Source organism: Equus przewalskii, chromosome 25 (assembly GCF_037783145.1).
Source record: "Equus przewalskii isolate Varuska chromosome 25, EquPr2, whole genome shotgun sequence".
Taxonomy (NCBI): domain Eukaryota; kingdom Metazoa; phylum Chordata; class Mammalia; order Perissodactyla; family Equidae; genus Equus; species Equus przewalskii.
This window is the reverse complement of record NC_091855.1, coordinates 21,754,641-21,772,679: the sequence shown is the minus strand read 5'-3', so window position 1 is coordinate 21,772,679 and position 18,039 is coordinate 21,754,641. Positions and strand designations below refer to the sequence as shown.

Here is an 18,039-nt window from a genome sequence, read left to right as displayed (position 1 = left end):
TGGACTTGAAATGTTGGGGTTATCTTTGGCTTTCTCTTATCATCACAGACCTCCCTTCTCCGAAGACACACACACACACACACACACACGCACACGCACACGCACACGCACCATATGCCCAACCATTCTCCAAGTCCTGGAGATGCTCCATAATGATGTCTCCTACATCTGTCCCTCCACTTCCAATGTCTCTCTCACCCAAGTTATCATTCCAGACCTAGAATACCACAACAGTGTCCCCATTGGTTTCCCCACTCTTATCTTTACCTGCTTCAGTCCATTTCCCTCTCTGTTGCCTGAAAAATCTTCCCTTGTTCCTGCCGGATCCACACCACACCCAGTCCTCAACACTCGCTGGCTCCTTACTCCCCAAGGAGTCAAACTTGAACACTGAGCCTGAAATCGGAGGATGGCCACATCCAGCTCCAGCCTCCCTTTCCATCCTTGACTTCCCGGCTTCCCTGTGAGCCTGGAGCCGCACGGTTCTTCTGCTGGAGCCACGTGGTTCCGTTCCCATCCCTCAACCCACTGCGTGCAGTCGCCCCTCTGCTCCTGTGCTGGTGGGGATCCTCTTCCCGGAACCCCCTTCCTGGCGCTTTTGCTCCCCTGAATCCTTCCTGCTCTTCAAGGCCCTGCCCAACCCCAGCTCCGCCAGGAAGTAGCCTTTTCTGTTTGCCGCACCTTACAGAGACCTCTAACTTGGATTCTGGTTATATTTGCTGCCTTTGTCGCTGATTTGTTATTTATCATATGATACTTTCTATTCGAAATTACCATATCTGATCCGTTTTCCCAGCCAGATTGTTGGCCCCCTGAGGGGAAGGGCTGTGTGTGTCTGGTTTGGCCTCTCCTCTGAGACTCCATTCTTACTCTGTCTTAAACCAACAGCATCGCTTTGCATCAGATAAGTCCATTCCTGTTCCCTGGAGCATCCTGATCCTCTTGCAACACAAGTTCCCCCCTTGGTCTCATCTGACGTCCTCTGACTCGTAAAGACATTTGATATTCCTTTGCTTTCTAGAACTTTTCATACAACAATAATTTTCTTGCAAGAGCCCTTCCATTTAGTCCTGGAAACTGAGGCACAGAGCAGATGCACCAGGAAGCGGCCCCAGGGCCACACACCCTGCAGAACCCGCATTTGCACAGCAGCATCCCCGCTCCTGCTTCCCCAGGTAGCAACGAGTCTGCCTCCAGGAGCAGCCCTGGCACCTCCACCTCGGGGCAAGAGCCAGTGGTGGAAACACCAGAGCTGGGGCTGGTCACTGCTCTGTGAGGCAATCCGACCAGAGGGGTTCCAACACCCCTTCCACTTCTAACGGTCTCTGAGTTTTTATTTCCATCATTCCGTCTGCCCCCTGTGATTGTTGGAAACAGTCTAAGGAAAGACTCAGCCAGGTGCAGTTTATCACTAGATATAAAGGACTTGAGGGTCCCTCTTTAGCTGAAGTCACCAAATAGCCATCCTGACCACAGGGGTATCTTGACACCCTCACCAGCTACTGGAAAGAGCCTGTGTTTATTGAGCGCTTATCATGTGCCGGGCATTCTTCTCAGCACGTCGTGTGTATTATAGAATTTATATTTCTATATACAAAGCCCTCCAGGGTGGGTACTATCATTATGCGCATTACACAGGTGAAGAGACTGAGGCACAGAGAGCTTTAGTGCCTTGCCTCTGGTGGTACATGAGGGAGTGTTGGATCCCAGCTGGTAGCCCCTCCCACTGCAGCCAGTTCTCAGCTCTTCCCTTCTCTGGAGGCAGGAAGCGCTGCTGAGAGATCCTAAATCCACAGGGAACATTCCGTGTCTGGGACGTTCCTTGTCAGAGTGGGCTGTGCAGCCCCTTTCGGGAGGAGAAACTCTGGGTCGCTGATTGGGACCCAGAGGTCGGCTTTCTCCGGGCGTGCCTGGGGCTCTGAGAGGAAAGTGGGGCTCACCTGGATCAGTTTCATGGGGTTCGTCCACAGGAGGACGGCTTTCTTGGCAGACAGGCCTTGCACCGCCTTGTACACCACGTCCAGCTGGGGGTGGACGGCGTACACCCCATCCAACGTTTTCACGAACTGCTCAGACACCAGCACGTTCTGAGGCGGGGAGAGAGAGGACCCATCACGGGGTGGACACCGCCCTTGTGCCGTCTCCCTGCCCAGACCAGCATGCCCACCCGAGCCACAGTCAGAGCGTTCTGTCTTTTCCAGTTTGTCCTGCGTTGCTGCTCCTAGATGGGACGTTTCTTAGAGCTCATGGTTTGACCTGGAAGTTTCCCACGTGATTTTGGTCAGATGTTCTAGTCGGTGCTGGTGGCTCGTCCGTCACGTGCTGTCGGCGCAGCTCGGCTCTCAGAGGGCGAGCGTAAGTGCCTGCGTCCAGGGCCGTGAGACTGGGCCCGAAACAAAGGCCCTGAAACGTCTGGATCTATCCCAGTGTTGGCCTTCAGAGCAGGAGTCCTGGAAGGAGATCCCTCATTCCAACCATCCCATCATGGCTCGAAATGCATTGGGAAGCCCCCTTTTGGGTCACAGGCCACAGGGGAAAATGTGTCCTGTGAAATCATGTTTGCACAACCCCAGCCTCCGCCAGTTTGATCAACCTGCTTCCTCCCTCGGCTGTGGTTCTGAGTATCTTTTGCCTTTTCAAAGAATTAAACCCATGCTTGAGGGCTGAAGACTTAGTCCCTCCCCTTTGTAGATATTCTAGAGAAAGTTCTAGAAGCATCTACAATAAAGGAATTCCAACACCATCTAGAGTTATGGCAGCATGGTTGACAAAAGGGAAGGAAAAGGCTACTTCAGATCCCTTTGTTCTGGTAGGCTTGTTAAGGGGCAGTGTGAGCCCAGCGCATGGGTTTATACGCAGTCTGCAGCCTAAACAGCAGCGTTTCTAACATCCCCTCTGACGCAGCGCCTGTGTCCATACTTCCAGCCTGTGCTGTTGGCGGGGGAGCCAAGAGCTAACGAAACCTGCACCTGTGGCTGACAGTCATGATGGGTGGGGTGCAGGATAAGGCAGTGTTGTGGGGCGCAAGGCCAGAGCTGTAGGAAGTGGGTGGAGAGAGGGCCCCGAGGAGAAAGACCATGAACACAAGCCGGAGCCTGGGGCGGGGAGAGAGGGCGAGGGAACAAAGTGAGAAGAAAATCTGATATGTTTTTATAATGTTTTATAATCTGTCGCAAACATAAGTCCGGATTTTACTTATTATTCAGTTCCAAGGAGCTTGGGTTTAAATATTCAAAATATCCTCACTGATATAATTGCAAGGCATTAAAATCTTACCAAAACGTGATATTTGTGTGTCATTAAAGAAATGTAAAAGGACTTTACCTTTATAGGAACTCTAGAGTAAGAGGCAGAAGCCCTGGGTTTACTCCGTGCTATGTTTCTCACTTGCTGTGCAGTCCTGGACAAGTGACCTTACCTCTCTGTTTCAGTTTCCTCATATGTAAAGTGGGGAAATGAGGAAAAGTACCTGTTATTGTGTCCCTCATAAAAAAAGATGTTGCAGTCCTAACCCCCAGTACTCGTGAACGTGACCTTATTTGCAAATAGGGTCTTTGCAGATGATGAAATTAAAATGAGGTCATTAGGGTGGGCTCTGCTCCAATATGACTGGTGTCCTTATAAAAAGGGGATGTTTGGATACAGAGATGGACATGCACACAGGGAGAATGCCACCTGAAATGAAGGCGGAGATGGGGGTGATGCTGCTACAAGCCAAGGAACACCGAAGACTGCCTCCCGGCAACCAGCAGAAGTGAGGAGAGAGGCGTGTGACAGAGCCACCCTCACAGCCTCTGAAGGAACCAACCCGCTGACACCTGGATCTGGCACTTCTAGCTTCCAGAACTGTGGGACAATAAATTCCTATTGTTTATGCCACCGGGTTTGTGGTACTTTGCCACGGCAGCGCTAGGACATGAATTCATTCTCCCTACCTCCCGGAATAGGATCAGAGGAGCTGGGGTACAGAAAATCACTTTGGGGTAAAAAAAAGATTATAGAATGGTAGACAAGTGTAGGATATTGTAACCACCAGCTACCACCTCTCGGGTGATTCAGGCAAGGGCACCTGGCAGGAGTCTGGAGTCACCTTGGGCTTTCCTCCACCATCCAGGGATTTTTACCCTCAAATGCCACTCTGAGTAGGCCAGGTCATGAAATGAAAATGCAAGTTTGTACATGTTTTATATTCAGGTTCTAAAAATCCTGTGATTCTGGAACCATCCTGGGACCCAGCTCCATCCATCAGCAAAGCTGACAGTAAACAAATTCCGTTCTGTGGTCCTTCTGCCTTAGTTCCCGCTGTTTCCTCATCTCCACGCTCAGGCTCCCTCTCAGGTGTTCAGGTCCTGGGTTCCCAGGATCTGGTACATGATGTCACACCCTGATGTTATTGACTGAATGGCTACTCCTATGGAAAGGACCCTGGAAGGCAGAGTTATGCTCCAAAGGAGTGACGTTTTCATGGAGCATTTGTGTGAGGGCCCGTGAGGGATAGAGCTGGGGGCACCTGCCAACCTGGAGTGGCCACAGTAACTGGCTTGCTCCCTGGTGCAAGCGACTACCATTTGATCACTCACGGAAATGTCGAGTTCTTCCATACTGGATTTGGGGTTCCTCTTGATGGACAGGATAAGTAAAACAGCTCCATCCATACTCATAGGGTTCAGGAAAAGCTGTGGGAGGAGGAGCGAGACAGGAGGAGGCTGAGATGGGGCCAGGAGAGGCTGGCTCAGAGCACAGCTTCCATTTCTTCCCATCAATTCACAATCTCTGTCTCCCTCCCAGACTTATCTGTAAGCACCTGTCTCCCTGTCCGTCTGTTTGTCCATCCATCAATCCATCCATCCATCCATCCATCCCTCCCTCCCTCCACCTGTCCACCTGTCCATCTCACTGCTCATCCATCCATCCATCCATCCACCTGTCCAACTCTCCACTCATCCATCCATCCATCCATCCATCCATCCATCCACCTGTCCAACTCTCCACTCATCCATCCATCCATCCATCCATCCATCCAGCAAACATGTATTGGGGGCCTGCCATGTGCCAGTTACTGGGTTAAGTGCTGAGAGCTGTGCAGGCAGACATGACAAGGTCTCTGCCCTCTGGTAACTTAGGCTGTAGAGAGGGACAGGCAAACAAGCAAATGGCATCAGAAGTGCCGTGATGGCAGTGACAGAGGCACACACTGGCATCACAGGAGCGAGGAAAGGGGCCTCCAGTACAGTGGATGCACGCTTGAGTCAAGCCTTGCAGGACTAATGGGGATTAGTCAGGTCTGAAGAAGGGAGGACAGGACGAGAGGAGGGAACAAAATGCACCAAAGAAGATGAGGGTAGGCAAGCGCAAAGGTGCTTGGGCGGTAGCGGATGCTTCGTGAGTGGGAGCGGAGAGAACGAGGCCGCAGAGCTGTGATGGGCCAGACCACACAGGACCTTGCGGGCTTAGTTAAGTACTCAGGGCCTTGTCCCACCTGTGCTGGGAGCCCCTGGAGCATGGTGCAGAGAGGGAAGCACGGAGCCCAGTGACCCTGCTTACAGCTCTCTGGCCTGGCATTCGTTCCCTGACACATCACCTAGGGCTGCTCTGAGGATTCAACAAATGGATTCGAGCAAAGTATTCAAAAGAGTTCTTGGTTCATAGGAAGCAGCCGACAAGTGTTAGTTATTATTCTCCAAGGGGCTCAGCTGGTTCCATGATGAGGCAGGCAGGGACTTTTATCGAGCATCCGCTGTGTTGTGTGTCAGGTGTTTCCTAGGCTCGGATGTTCTCCAGTGAAAAAAGACAGACTTGAGCCCTGCCCTCCTAGGTCTTAGCATCTAGAAGCCTTTGCTTGACTCATTTCTCAGGGAGAACGCTTTATTTATCCAAGATTAGAGAAAGGAGGCTAGGGCTGGATGTGGAGAAGCATAGATAATTCCAGTGGCAAAATTGATGTGGCCTTCACCTATGGCCAAACTGAGAATTACATTTTAAACTCTTTTCATTTTAAAAACATTTTTAAAAATCAAAATATATTTCTTACATGTGCTCATCATATAAAAAATTTTAAAAGAGGTAAAAAAATGTTAAAATTGTCTATACTCCACAACCAGAGAAAACCCCTGTTGTCATTTTGCTGAGGCAATTTATAGTCTTCTCTTCTTTTCTTTCTTTCTCTTTTTTTTTCTTGCTGAGGAAGATTTGCCCTGAGCTAACATCTGTGCCAGTCTTCCTCTATTTTGTATGTGGGTTGCTGCCACAGTGTGGCCACCTACGAGCGGTGTAGGTCTGCGCCTGGGGAACCAAACGGCCACCGAAGCAGAGCACAGAAACTTAACCGCTAGGCCACTGGGCCAGCCCCAGGCAATGTTTAGTCTTTTAAAATTCAGGTTCTCTGAACTGCCCTTGGCTTCATTGGCCACCAAAGCTGAATCATTCACAGGCTGGGTCAGTCTCTCTTATCTGAGTTACAATTGGTCCCACTCCAGCCAGGCCAGACTCTTAGCTCTCCCAGGCCCTACATCTGGTCTGGTCTGCAGTCACCAGGCTCCCTCCACTGGGCGGACTCTGACTTCCTCTTGTCACTTTCATAGCTCCAAGGTGGTTGCCCTCTGGGATGGCGGCTCATCTTTACTGATTCCTGACTCCCATTCTTCTTCCACGAGCACCCCAATGTCAGTGGTCCCCCTTGGGCCGTCCCGACATCTTGAGGGAGTCGGTGTTGCAGTGGAAAGCCAGGTGGGGCTGACTTCCCTCTGCTTCTTGCCTGCAGTGTGTCCTGAGCAAGTCACAGGGCCTCCGTTTTCTCATCTGACAAGTGGGGCTAGTGGAGCCCACCTGGAGGGCTGGGCTATGAGGAGGACGCAAACCACATGAGACGGGACCTGGCTAGTGGTTGGAGTCCCAGAAAGGGGAACTGTTAATAGAAGTCCTCATCTTCCATCTGTTTTCCAACTGCCCAGAAGCTTCTGTATTGTAAATTAGCATCTATAAGCAAATTAACTTAAAATGAAATATGTATTCATTCATTCATTTAATAAATATTCATTGAGCATCTATTTTATGCCCAGTGCTAGGTACAACGGGTCCAACGATGGGCAAACTCAGACACGGTTTCTGTTTCCATGAAGTTTTCACACTAGTGGGGGACAGACGGTCAGAGTCCCTCCGATGAGGGTGTGAGGAGAGACTGCAGTAAGCTCTGCAGGAAGGGGTGAGCAGGGTTCTGAGGACGCCGCCAAGGCTCCCTGAGGACTGCTGCTGGAGGTGCGCCAGGAGGCAGAGCGACAATCAAGGCAGGTGGCTGGGAGCAGGGGGCCCGGGCACTGCAGGCCGAGGACGCAGCCTGAGCCAGACCCGGCAGCAGGAGGAGAGGAGATGAAAGAAGACCCTGAGGCCAGCTTTGGTGGGAGAGCGAGAGAGAGCATGGGGTAAACTGAGGTTGGAGAAGTACAGAGGGATGAGAGAACTGGATCTGAGCAACAGGAGGCCATGGGGGTCTAAGGTGGAGGAGAGTAGATGGGGGTGGAGGTAGAAGTCAGGTTTATGCTCAGAAAGTACACTCGGGCTGCAGTGTGAAGAGCCTGGAGGAGACCCAGATGGGAGGAAGGAAGGGTGGTTAGGGATGACTACTGTGCACCAGCTGAGAGTGGAGGGTGACCCTGGGATTACAGCAGAGAGATAGTCAAGAACATATGCACATGTGAAGCACAGGGTAGATTTTCCCAGTGATGCTCTCCAGCAATGTCAGCCCCATCACCCTGCTGCCCCCACCCCAACATACACAGACACACACACACACGGATGCACACATGCACAGATGCATGGACACACACGGACACACAGATGCACATACATGGACGCACACACTTGGAAGCATGGACACGTGTACGGATGCACAGACACACACAGATACACACAAGAATGCATGGACACAGACACACACATGGATGCACAGATATACATGGATACACAGACATACATGTAGACACAGATATACACACATAGACACACGGACACACACATGGATGCACAGGCACAGACACACACACACACACACACGTATGCACACATAAAATGACCGGTTCCCAGATTAGGTAAGGACTTTACCTTCAGGACTTTGAGGCTGTCATTGAGCTCCAGTCCTCTGCTGATTTTGGAGACTCCTTCGTTGCTAATGTCATTGCCGCTAACATCTAGGTAGGCCAGGGAGTTGTTGAGTCTGAGGACATCCCCTAGGGCCGTAGCCCCCTCGTTCCCAAAGCCATTCATGGAGACATCCAGTTTCTTCAGGGTCACATTGGTCTCCAGGGAGAGGGGAGAATGACACCAGCATCAAGGGTGCACGCAACTCATCCAGGAAACGGCCCCTATTTCTACCCTCTGCTGCATCCAGACTGGGTGGTCAGTGGTCTCTGGGAAAGAGGGATCTGCCAGATCTTTCCAGGCCCTCCCGGCTGGGCTTGGAGTCTCAAGCACTCTCGAGACTCATTCCCTTTGGGTTCTGGTCATTCCCTACACGATAAGTAAACTGTTCTCTTGAAGTAGCCCCAAAGATGCCACCCAGACCCCTGCGTGGTGAACTTACCTTGTTAGGATTGGTACCAAAGAATGACGCACCTCCAGGGGTGGTGGGAAGGAGACTAACAATGTGAAGAGCACTTGATGAGAGCTCAGTATGCCCTCATCAATGGCCACCATGAGGAAGAGCTTCAAGATGGCAGGAGGGAGGCCCCAGCTGCCCCCAACCGGGATCAACAAACCACTCCCAGAGAGAGCCTTACCCGGAGACCATTGCACAAAGCCACAGCTCCCCGTGTGTAGAAGTGATTCCAGCTCAAATCCAGCGACTGGAGCCCTACATTCAAGGCTGGCGGAGGGAGGGAGTCATCTTAGCATCCCCCACATCCCGCAGAACCCACGCTCAGTGTGAGCAGACATCCACGATGTTGGGCGCACGGATCCCTCTGTGCTCACGCAGAGAAAACACTGAGGTCACATTTTTTCAGTCACTCAAACGGAAAATAGACGATTCCCAATGCTGGCAACGATGCTGTGAAACAATCATACTCACATATTGCAGGTGGCAAGCAGATTGGTATAATTTGGAAAATACTATCGTGTCAAGGATATTTTCCTACAACATGTATATACCCGTCACACAGCGATATCACCTCCGAGACCCTTCCTAAGGAGACAGTACCAGATACGAGAAGAGCTACATGCTTGCAGACGTTTACCACAGCATCACTTATAAAAGTAAGGTTTGTGACTCACAGGGGAAGGGTAAAGTATATCACAAATATCCACCTGGTGGAATATTACCCAACCACTAAAACAGATGGAGAAAGCATGGAAAACAGGGGTTGTGTTTACACAGGGAGGCTGTGCAGGGCGTGGCGTATTAAATGACATGCTTTTTTCATGGAGACCTATGGGAGCAGCGGTGGCTCCAGGATTTCTATCCAGGAGAGCTTTCGGAACACAATCAGTTGGAAGTGGGGAGGCGACAGGCTTTTCTAGAAACTTGGTTTGCAAAGAAATTGCCCTTTTTTTTAACTTAAAGATGCTTTTGCTTACATGCTACATATGGTTGGGAAAACATCCTATTTAAGCACATTACTATTGTTCCTTTTCTTTGGGGAGGGCGAATACGGGAGGACACCATTGGAAGGAGAGGCTCAAGTACTCTTGAAGCTTTACTGAATGGGAGGGGTCGCCTGCAGCCCTCGGGCCCAGGAAACGTCTTCTTCTACGTTATCTTTTATGGGCAGTGCACTGGGTACTGATCCTGGCTCTCTCTGCGTCAAGCCCCAGGACGTACTTCCAGGAAAGTGCACAACGCCTCATGTTATTTTGAGAACAAACCCTCTCCTGCCTCCACTCTCTCTCCCTTCTCTCATTCTCTTCTTACCCTTGTTTCCTCTTCTTGCCAATTCCCTCACTTAAGTTATACCCTACACACCTGCATCTTGTAAATGTCCACAGAATTTAAATTTTAATTCTGACCTCACCACTCGCTGGCTGTGTGACCTTGGCCGGATTCCTAACCTTCTCCTGCTTCTTTTTTCTTATCTGTAAAATGGAGATATCAACCTGTACAAGATTTTGGTGAGGATTGATGTAAAATGTCTAGCATGAGGCCTGTCACAGAGCCATCGCTTAACATTTGGTAGCTTTAATAATAATAATGAACTAGTAAATATTTTAATATTAATATTTTTAAAAGCTGCATATACAGTGTGATGATAACCATATTAAAACAGAATGTAGTCTGTCTCACTTTAAATTTATGGCTCAGTTTTCGAATGGAGACTCAAGTTGCCCAACAATTCGTTCACACTTTGCTCCTCCCCTCCTAAAAGCTATTTTATACCTTCTCCCCGCTCCTCAAACCTATCAGCCTACCCCCCTCTCAGTTGAAGATCTTGCCTCATGCCTCACTGAGGAAATGGCAGCAATGGGATGGGAGAGCTCCATCCTCTGAACTTGAAACCCACCAGCCCGCCTGCACCTGCACCCACCCGTCCTCCTCCCTCTTTGAATGAACGAATGCTCTCGGAGGGGACCCCCCCCCCATTTTTGTTCTGGATGCCATCGCCTCCAGCCTTTTCAAGGACTTTGCTCCCGTAATTATCTCCTCCTTCTTCTGCATCATCAGTTTTTTTTTTCTTTTCTTTCTATCCACATTTTCCATCCTTAAAAACCTTCCGGACTCCATGTCACCTGTCTTTCTGTTCCAGCCTCATCTCAGCAGAGCTTCTGGAGTTATCTAAGTTGCCATTTCCATCCCATTTTCAACTCAACCCACTCCAGTCGGGATTCCATACTCACTTCAATAACACAGCATCTGTCAAGATCACCAATTATCTCCATGTTGCCAATTCCTGTGGTCACTTGTCTGTCCTCATCTTATTTGACTTCTAAGCAGCGCTTGACCCAGCTGACTACTTCCCCCTTCTTGACATACTCCCTTACTTGGCTCCTTCATACCTCACTTTCTCTCCTATTTGACTGACCACTCCTTCTCAGGTTCTTTCTCCCTCTCTGCGACACCTAAAAATGTTGCAATGACCCGGGGTCAGTGGGATGGCCACCTACTCAACTCTGTCTACGCCTTTTGCCTAGACCACCTCATCTTGTCCCGTGGTTTTAAATACATCTACATACCCATGACTTCCAAATGTGTCTCTCCAGCCCAGATCTCTTCACCAAGCTCTAAACTCATACAGCAAACCGCCTCCCTGACATCATAGGTGTCGAACGGGCATCACAAGCGTTACATGGCGAAACTGAAGTCTTGATGCCTAACTCCTGCTCCTCTATACCTGTGACTCCCTGAGTTTTCCCCGTCTAAGTAAGTGATGCCACTATCCAACCAGTAACTGAAACAAAATAACCACGAGTCTATCTTAATCTCTCCCTTTCCCTCATTCTTCACATCAGCAAGTCTTTTTGGTTTTACTTCCAAAATATCTTCTGAATCCATCCACTCTTCTCTAGCACGCCCTCCTCTCTTAGCTCAAGCTGTGATCTTGTCTTGCCTAGACTGCCGCTACCACTGGCTTGCCTTCTGCCATTCGTGTTCTCCTAGGTGCATTCTTGATGTGTCGGTTCTAAAACTGTAAATCAAACCATGCCACGCCCCCACTTGAACATCCTTCCATGACTTCTCATCACGTGTAGAAGAAAATCCAGACTCCATGCATGTCATGGTCCACAAAGCCCAACGTGAGTGGCCACAGGCCACCTCTATGACGTCTTCTCCTTCCAATCCCCTCCCTTGTCCAGTCTGCACCAGCCACACCGTCCCCCCAATTCGTCAAACAGGCCGAGCTCTATTCTTTCTGCCTGGGGTGCGGTGCTTCCAGAACCTAGCGTGGCTGTTTCTTCTTTGATATTGAGGTTTCAACAAAAAGTCAACTTTCCCGTGGGGCTTTCTCTCGCCACCCCATCTAAACGAGCACCCCCTCCCCACTGCTAGTAGTGTCCTCCCCTTTTCTATTCATTTCCTCAGCAACGAGCATTTAGGTTGTTTCTACTTTTTTTCTTTTATAACAATTTTGCAGCGAAGCTCCTCAGACATCCCTCTGTGTATGTGTGAGAGCTTCTCTGAGACATTTTGAGGTGAAGTGTGGCATCACAGAATATATCCATTTTCAATTTTAATAAATATTGTCAAATTGCTCTGCAAAGTGCCTTTACCTACCTGGCTCTGAGTGCTCCAGTTTCTCCCTTGCGTTCACTGCACTTGATATTCTCTGACTTGAATATCTTGCAGCTTTGGTAGATAAGGGGGGATCTTTCTGTTGTTTTATTTTGCATTTCTCTAATTACTAAAGAGTTTGGGCATTTGACTTTCTTTTTTCAGTGTCTGATTGATCTATGGGAACTTTTATCAATATTCTGCATGCTAATCTTTTATATTATACACATGCTGCAAATATCTACTCCCATCTGTTGCTTGTCTTTTAACATGGCCCCATGATGTCTTTTATCACATGCAAGTTTTAAACATTGCTGTCGAATATATGCATCGTTTTTATCACCGTTTATGTCTACCGTGTGTATTTAATTATCCTAAGCTTCCCTGATGTCAGCAAGTTATTTCTCTAAATCTTCTTCTAATTGTTTTGAAGCTTTACTTCCCACATCCAGGGCTTTGCTCCATTTGAAAGCTACGTCAGGCGTGGTTTACATTGCTTTTTATCGTCAGAACATTCAACGGCAACACAAAGCAGGAGAGGCAGCTCTGATGAGCAACTGTCGCCAGGTACCCCTCCTTTGCCAGCCCCCGCTCCGTGGGAGACTCACCCAGCATCTGTCCCAAGTGCTCCCCTCCTTTGTCAGAGAATTGGTTGTGACTGAGATCCAGCGACTTAATTCGGTAATCAGACTGGAGAAAGAAACAGTGGAGGGAAGAGTAACTTGCATCTTCTCTGTGACTGCAAACACCTCACTTCTCTCGGGGCAGCGTGATGGAGGCTCCAGCACCCCAAGATGAGGTGGGCTAGGGCTCTTAGACTCAAGACAATTTCCATATTCATTTTCTGTTTAAGTGTCAATGACTGCTCGGAGAATTTAACACCACGTGGCTTTTGCCAAGATCAGCAGAGTCCAAACGCCAGTTCTCTAAACCATGCAAGTAAGCGGCCTCGTTTCCCTCTGCCCAGCGCCACCCCAGGGCCCCCAGATCTCCCAAGGACATCTCCCATGTGGCTGGGATGCACCCACCCCGTGCTTCTTACCGACAGGGCTTGGCTGAGCAGCTCTGCAGCTTCGTCCTTGAAGTTATTTCCTGGAGGGAAGGTGGGCGTTGGCGATGCTCTCCAGACTAGGGCTGCCTTACCCTCCCGTATCCCAGCCCTGCCGGTCTCCCCTTTGAAACAACCAGCCATAGAAAAGGCAAGTCCTAAAAGTGAATGTATGGGCACAGAAGAAAACAGGAGAAAGAGGGGCCACCATTTACCATCCCCTTTAATGTTCCTTCTCTCTCTGCCATGACTGTCCAGGGAGTTCCAGGAGCTGGTACATCACACCCTGCACATCCATTGGCAGCCTCAACCCCTGGACCAATGCCTGGCTTTTTTTAATGGAACTTGACAAAATGAATCTAAAATTCAACTGGAGGAGAAACTGCATAAGAACAGCCAAGATGACTTTGAAAAAGAAAGCCAGACTTTGCCTACTCAGATGTACAACATATCGTGCCACATCATATAATTACATAACTAGCATATTAATATTATATACTTGATATGTTTTATTAGTTACAACTAATTATATTATAACATAGCATATTATTTTAATATTCTAAACAAATATTAATGGACAAATAGACATTTATTTGTCTGTCATAGACAGACAGACAAATAGATTAATGAAATGGAAAAGAGAATCTAGAAAGAAACCAATATTTATATCAGAGTTTAATATATTATAAAGGTGACATTTCAAATTAGTCAGTAAAAGATAGATTATTCAATTAATGGTGCTGGGGCACCTGGCTATCAGTTTTGAGAATATAATATTTGATCATATTATTATATTATATTATTATTATTATAATATGATTATGTTATATAACATTCAAGTATGGAGATCTGTAATATATAAAGAGTGCCTAACATTCAAGAATACAAACAACCCCATATAACAATTGACATTTCATGGAAGAGGAAATCAAAATGGAAATAAGCATCTGACAAGATGTTCTACTTCAACAATAATGTGGGAATGTAACAAAAATAATAGTAGTGAACTTTTATTGAATACTTGTATCCTAGGACTGTTCTAGGTATTACAGATTTTAATTCACTTAATCCTCACAATCACTGTCTGAGGCTGGGTAATATAATCCTCCTAGTTTATAAATGAGAAAAATAAGTCACAGAAGGGGTAAATTTCTTGCCCAGTGTCAAAACTGGGATTTGAATTCCAGTACTGTAACTTCAACAACCACACACACAACCATTCTGATTCACCAATAACTTGCTAATAACCCTTCTGGCAATGGTACAGGGAAACATATTCCATTGGTGGAATTGTGACCTGGTCCAGTCTTCTTAAAGGGAAATTTGGAAATAAATTTTTAACTTCACAAAAATGAGTATATCTTTATATTCAGTAATTCTGCTCTTGAGTGTCTATCTAGAAAGACTAGAACATGTGCCCCAAAGATGCATGTACCAGAAAGTTCTTTTAAAATTATTTGAAAGATTGAAAAACTGGAAATGACCTACCTGTGCCCCACCCCCAAACAGGGGGATGTTAGATGAACTATACCACTACATCCAATCACAGAATACTACCGAGGAGTTCAAGAGAATGAGATATATCTATTTGTTCAGTCATAGAAAGAAATCCAAGATATACTTACAGTGAAAAAAGGGAAATTGGTGAATAATGTCTGACATGCAGTAAGTTTTATACTAAAAAATACATCAACTCTATTTCTGTATTTTTTCTCTGGATACTTTTAAGATTTTTTTATCTTAAGTGTTTTTACTATGATATACTCAGGTGTGGGTTTCTTTTTATTTCCCTTACTTAGGACTTACTAGGATTCCTATATCTGAGAATTCAGCAATTCAGGAAACATGTCAGCTACAATTTATTCAAATGTTGTTGCTCACCCATTCTCGTCTTCTTCTGAAACTCCTGCTAGCTATCTTGGGTCTATTCATTCTCTTATATTCTTTCATCTTTTAAATTCTCTGTATCTTTATCTTTCCATATTGCCAAGATAGATAATATGCTTTTATCTATCTTCCAGGTCACTAATTTCATTCAGCTGCATCTAATATACTGTTGAATTTGTCCATTGAGTCTTTATGTCAATGAGTATATATTTTTCATTTCTAGAAGTTCTATTTTGGGGGAGTCTTTTTAAAAACAATGGTTTGTTCTTGTATGTTTTTCTTTTTTATGTTCTTAGTCACATTAAACATAGTTTATAGTTGGGTGCAAGATCTCTGTTTGCTTGCAGTATCAGTTAATTAACGGTGTTCCTATGCAGTTTGGAGGATAAACTATATGGTCATTCAATGTATAATCTACATCTGTTAATTCTATTTTCTGAAGCTCTTGAGAGTCCGAGGCTGCCACTTGTTGAGTCTGGCAACTCTCATGGTGTTTTTTTTGTTTGTTTTTAATTTTTTTTTTTTTAAAGATTTCATTTTTCCTTTTTCTCCTCGAAGCCCCCCAGTACATAGCTGCATATTTTTAGTTGTGGGTCCTTCTAGTTGTGGCATGTGGGACAACGCCTCAGCATGGCCTGACGAGCGGTGCCATGTCCGCACCCAGAATCCGAACCAGTGAAGCCCTCGGCCACTGAAGCGGAGTGCGTGAACTTAACTGCTCGGTCACAGGGCCGGCCCCTCTCACGGTGCTTTATTTCCTTGTTTTGCAGTTTGGACTGTGAGCCCATCTTTGGTGGAGCTTTATCTGTGGGAGTCCCAAGTAGCCTGGAGCCTGGGTCGAGGGCTTGTTCCTCCAAAGAGGTTTTATGATTGTTTCTGTCGCATGTCCCAGGACATTGCCAGCATAGGACCACTTTTTATGTTAATGTCTTGCCTTAAGGGTTCCAGGACCCTGCAGAGAGTATAAATTCAAATCTCAAACCCGAGTGAGAGCATGTCTGTGCGTACTAGAATTCTCAAGTGACTTTTTTCTGTGAGACAGATAATAAACTAATTAAAATTCAGGTGTACAATAGGGGGTCAGGGAACAATAAATGGCTCTAAGAAAAACCAAGAAGGGAAACTATAGTGATGATGATGAGAGATGCTGCTTTGACAGGGTGGTCAGGAAGTTCCCCCTAAGGAGATGACGTTTGAGCAGAGACGTAATGAAGCAGGAGAGCGAGCCAGGCAGAAATCTGGGGTACAGACTCTCTGCAAAGGGAGTCAGAAGTCGCTTGTTCAGGAAAGCCGGGAAGCCAGTGTGGCCATGGAGAGGGGGCAAGGACGACTGGAAGGGTTTAGCAGGGTACAGACGCAGTGTTCGGGTCTCTGAAATCACAAAGACCTGGTCTAGGTTCAATTCGGCCGGACGCCCTCTGCTCTTCCCCTTCTCTCCTGTCGCTCTGGCGTCCTCTCCCTCCTCTTCCACGGACTTACCTGAAAGCTGAAGGTTCGAGAGTGAAGACGTATTTCTCTGGAGAAATTCTGAGATGATTCTGGCCCCCTCCAAACCAAGATCATTGTCGGAAAGATTCTAAAAGGCAAGAAAACACTTATGCATGTAGAAATCCCACCAAAGGGCCCTTATTAACAGATGATGTCAGGGCGGGGCTTACTTGAGGCCTGCACCCAGGGAGTATGGTGGGGCTGGGGAGAGGGGGTGGGCTTCGAGGACGGGAAGGATCCCAGGGTGCAAAGGAGAGAAGGGAGGCAGGAGAATGGGCCTTTCTAATGCCTCGCTGTGGGGCCCTCGGACGGGTCTCAGTTTCCTTTGAGCCTCAGTGACCCCCACTGCCCCAACTTAGTCCTAGTACTTTAGATAAGCACATTGTAAATGTTTTCCGAAACCCAGGACAGCTTTTTCTGGAGAGTTCGGCATAAAGCAATTGAAAAATTTGTTTAGAGTAAATCATAATTGTAAATTCCATTCATTGATCCGTGAAGCATGACTCTCTGTGCCAGGGACAAGTAGGGATATAAAAGGACACGGTCCTTTCAGGCTGGTGGGAGGGCCTTTATATGAACCAGCCATTCTTATCTTTATTGTTTTTCCCCTTTTTTTCAAATTTTTTTTATTGTGGCAAAATAGACATAACGCATTTACCGTCTTAACCACTTTTAAGCGTACAGTCCAGTCGTTTTAAGCGTATCCATATTATTGCGCAACCATCATTGCCATCTCTAGCACACTGTATTTTATGAAATTATTTCATGTCTTTATTTTCTTTAAGAAAGTTCACTTTTTAAGTGAAAAACTTACATAAGTAAGTTTATCCACCTAGGGGCTTAGAGGTCCAGAGAGAAACGGTTTCTTAGGGTTTCCTACAGCCACAGGGAACACAGTCCCCCTGCCAGCCTCTGATGCGTGGCTCTCCTCTGAGAAGTCCCCAGACTGACTGCAGAAAGCCTAGGGGCCTCTGGCTTGTCTCGAGGGCGTTCGGAGCCCCCGGGGGTGGCGCTGGGACCAGCGGGGCAGGGCGCCCTACCAGCTCCTGGAGGTAGTAGTTCTCTCGCAGCATCTGCGTCAGGCTCACGATGCCCTCCGCCATGATACAGTTGTCTTCCAGCTCCAGGGTCATCACAGCCGTGTTGGACTTCAGCCACCACGGGGAGGGGGAGGAAGGCAGAGGTAGTTGGTGACCCAGTCAGTTCCCTGCCCTTGCCCAGAACCTGTCCCCTTTCTGGAACATCCCAGCCCTTTCAAGGGGTGTGGAGATGCAGACTGCCAATTCTGGAGGAGTGGGTAGGAACCGGAGAGAAACACAGGGACGATCCATCCCCCCAGAGTTTTGCTTGGACAATATGCTTATTCCGGGCACCTCCGCCAAAGGGGGCTCCCCAGGGTCCCCAGGGGAATTTAGAAGAGGGA

General features: G+C 47.6%; 2 protein-coding genes across 5 annotated transcripts in view; one reads left to right on the top strand and one right to left on the bottom strand.

Moving 5' to 3' along the window:
• Nucleotides 1-18,039, top strand: part of ANGEL1 (angel homolog 1) — a 66,547-nt gene that overhangs the window by 5,664 nt on the left and 42,844 nt on the right. The window lies entirely within an intron of this gene.
• Nucleotides 1-18,039, bottom strand: part of LRRC74A (leucine rich repeat containing 74A) — a 30,951-nt gene that overhangs the window by 6,151 nt on the left and 6,761 nt on the right. For 2 of the 4 annotated variants that reach the window (XR_011532792.1, XM_070593266.1), the window contains exons 4-11: nt 17,657-17,764; nt 16,608-16,704; nt 13,236-13,399; nt 12,802-12,883; nt 8,772-8,857; nt 8,098-8,292; nt 4,581-4,676; nt 1,941-2,087 (exon numbers count right to left, since the gene is read on the bottom strand). Coding sequence is in view for 2 of the 4 variants with exons in the window: in XM_070593266.1 (XP_070449367.1) it covers nt 1,941-2,087; nt 4,581-4,676; nt 8,098-8,292; nt 8,772-8,857; nt 12,802-12,883; nt 13,236-13,399; nt 16,608-16,704; nt 17,657-17,764 (975 nt within the window). In the remaining 2 variants the exon portion in view is untranslated. The remainder of the gene's footprint in view (nt 1-1,940; nt 2,088-4,580; nt 4,677-8,097; nt 8,293-8,771; nt 8,858-12,801; nt 12,884-13,235; nt 13,400-16,607; nt 16,705-17,656; nt 17,765-18,039) is intronic. The other 2 variants (XR_011532793.1, XM_008536347.2) reach the window with 1 other exon arrangement.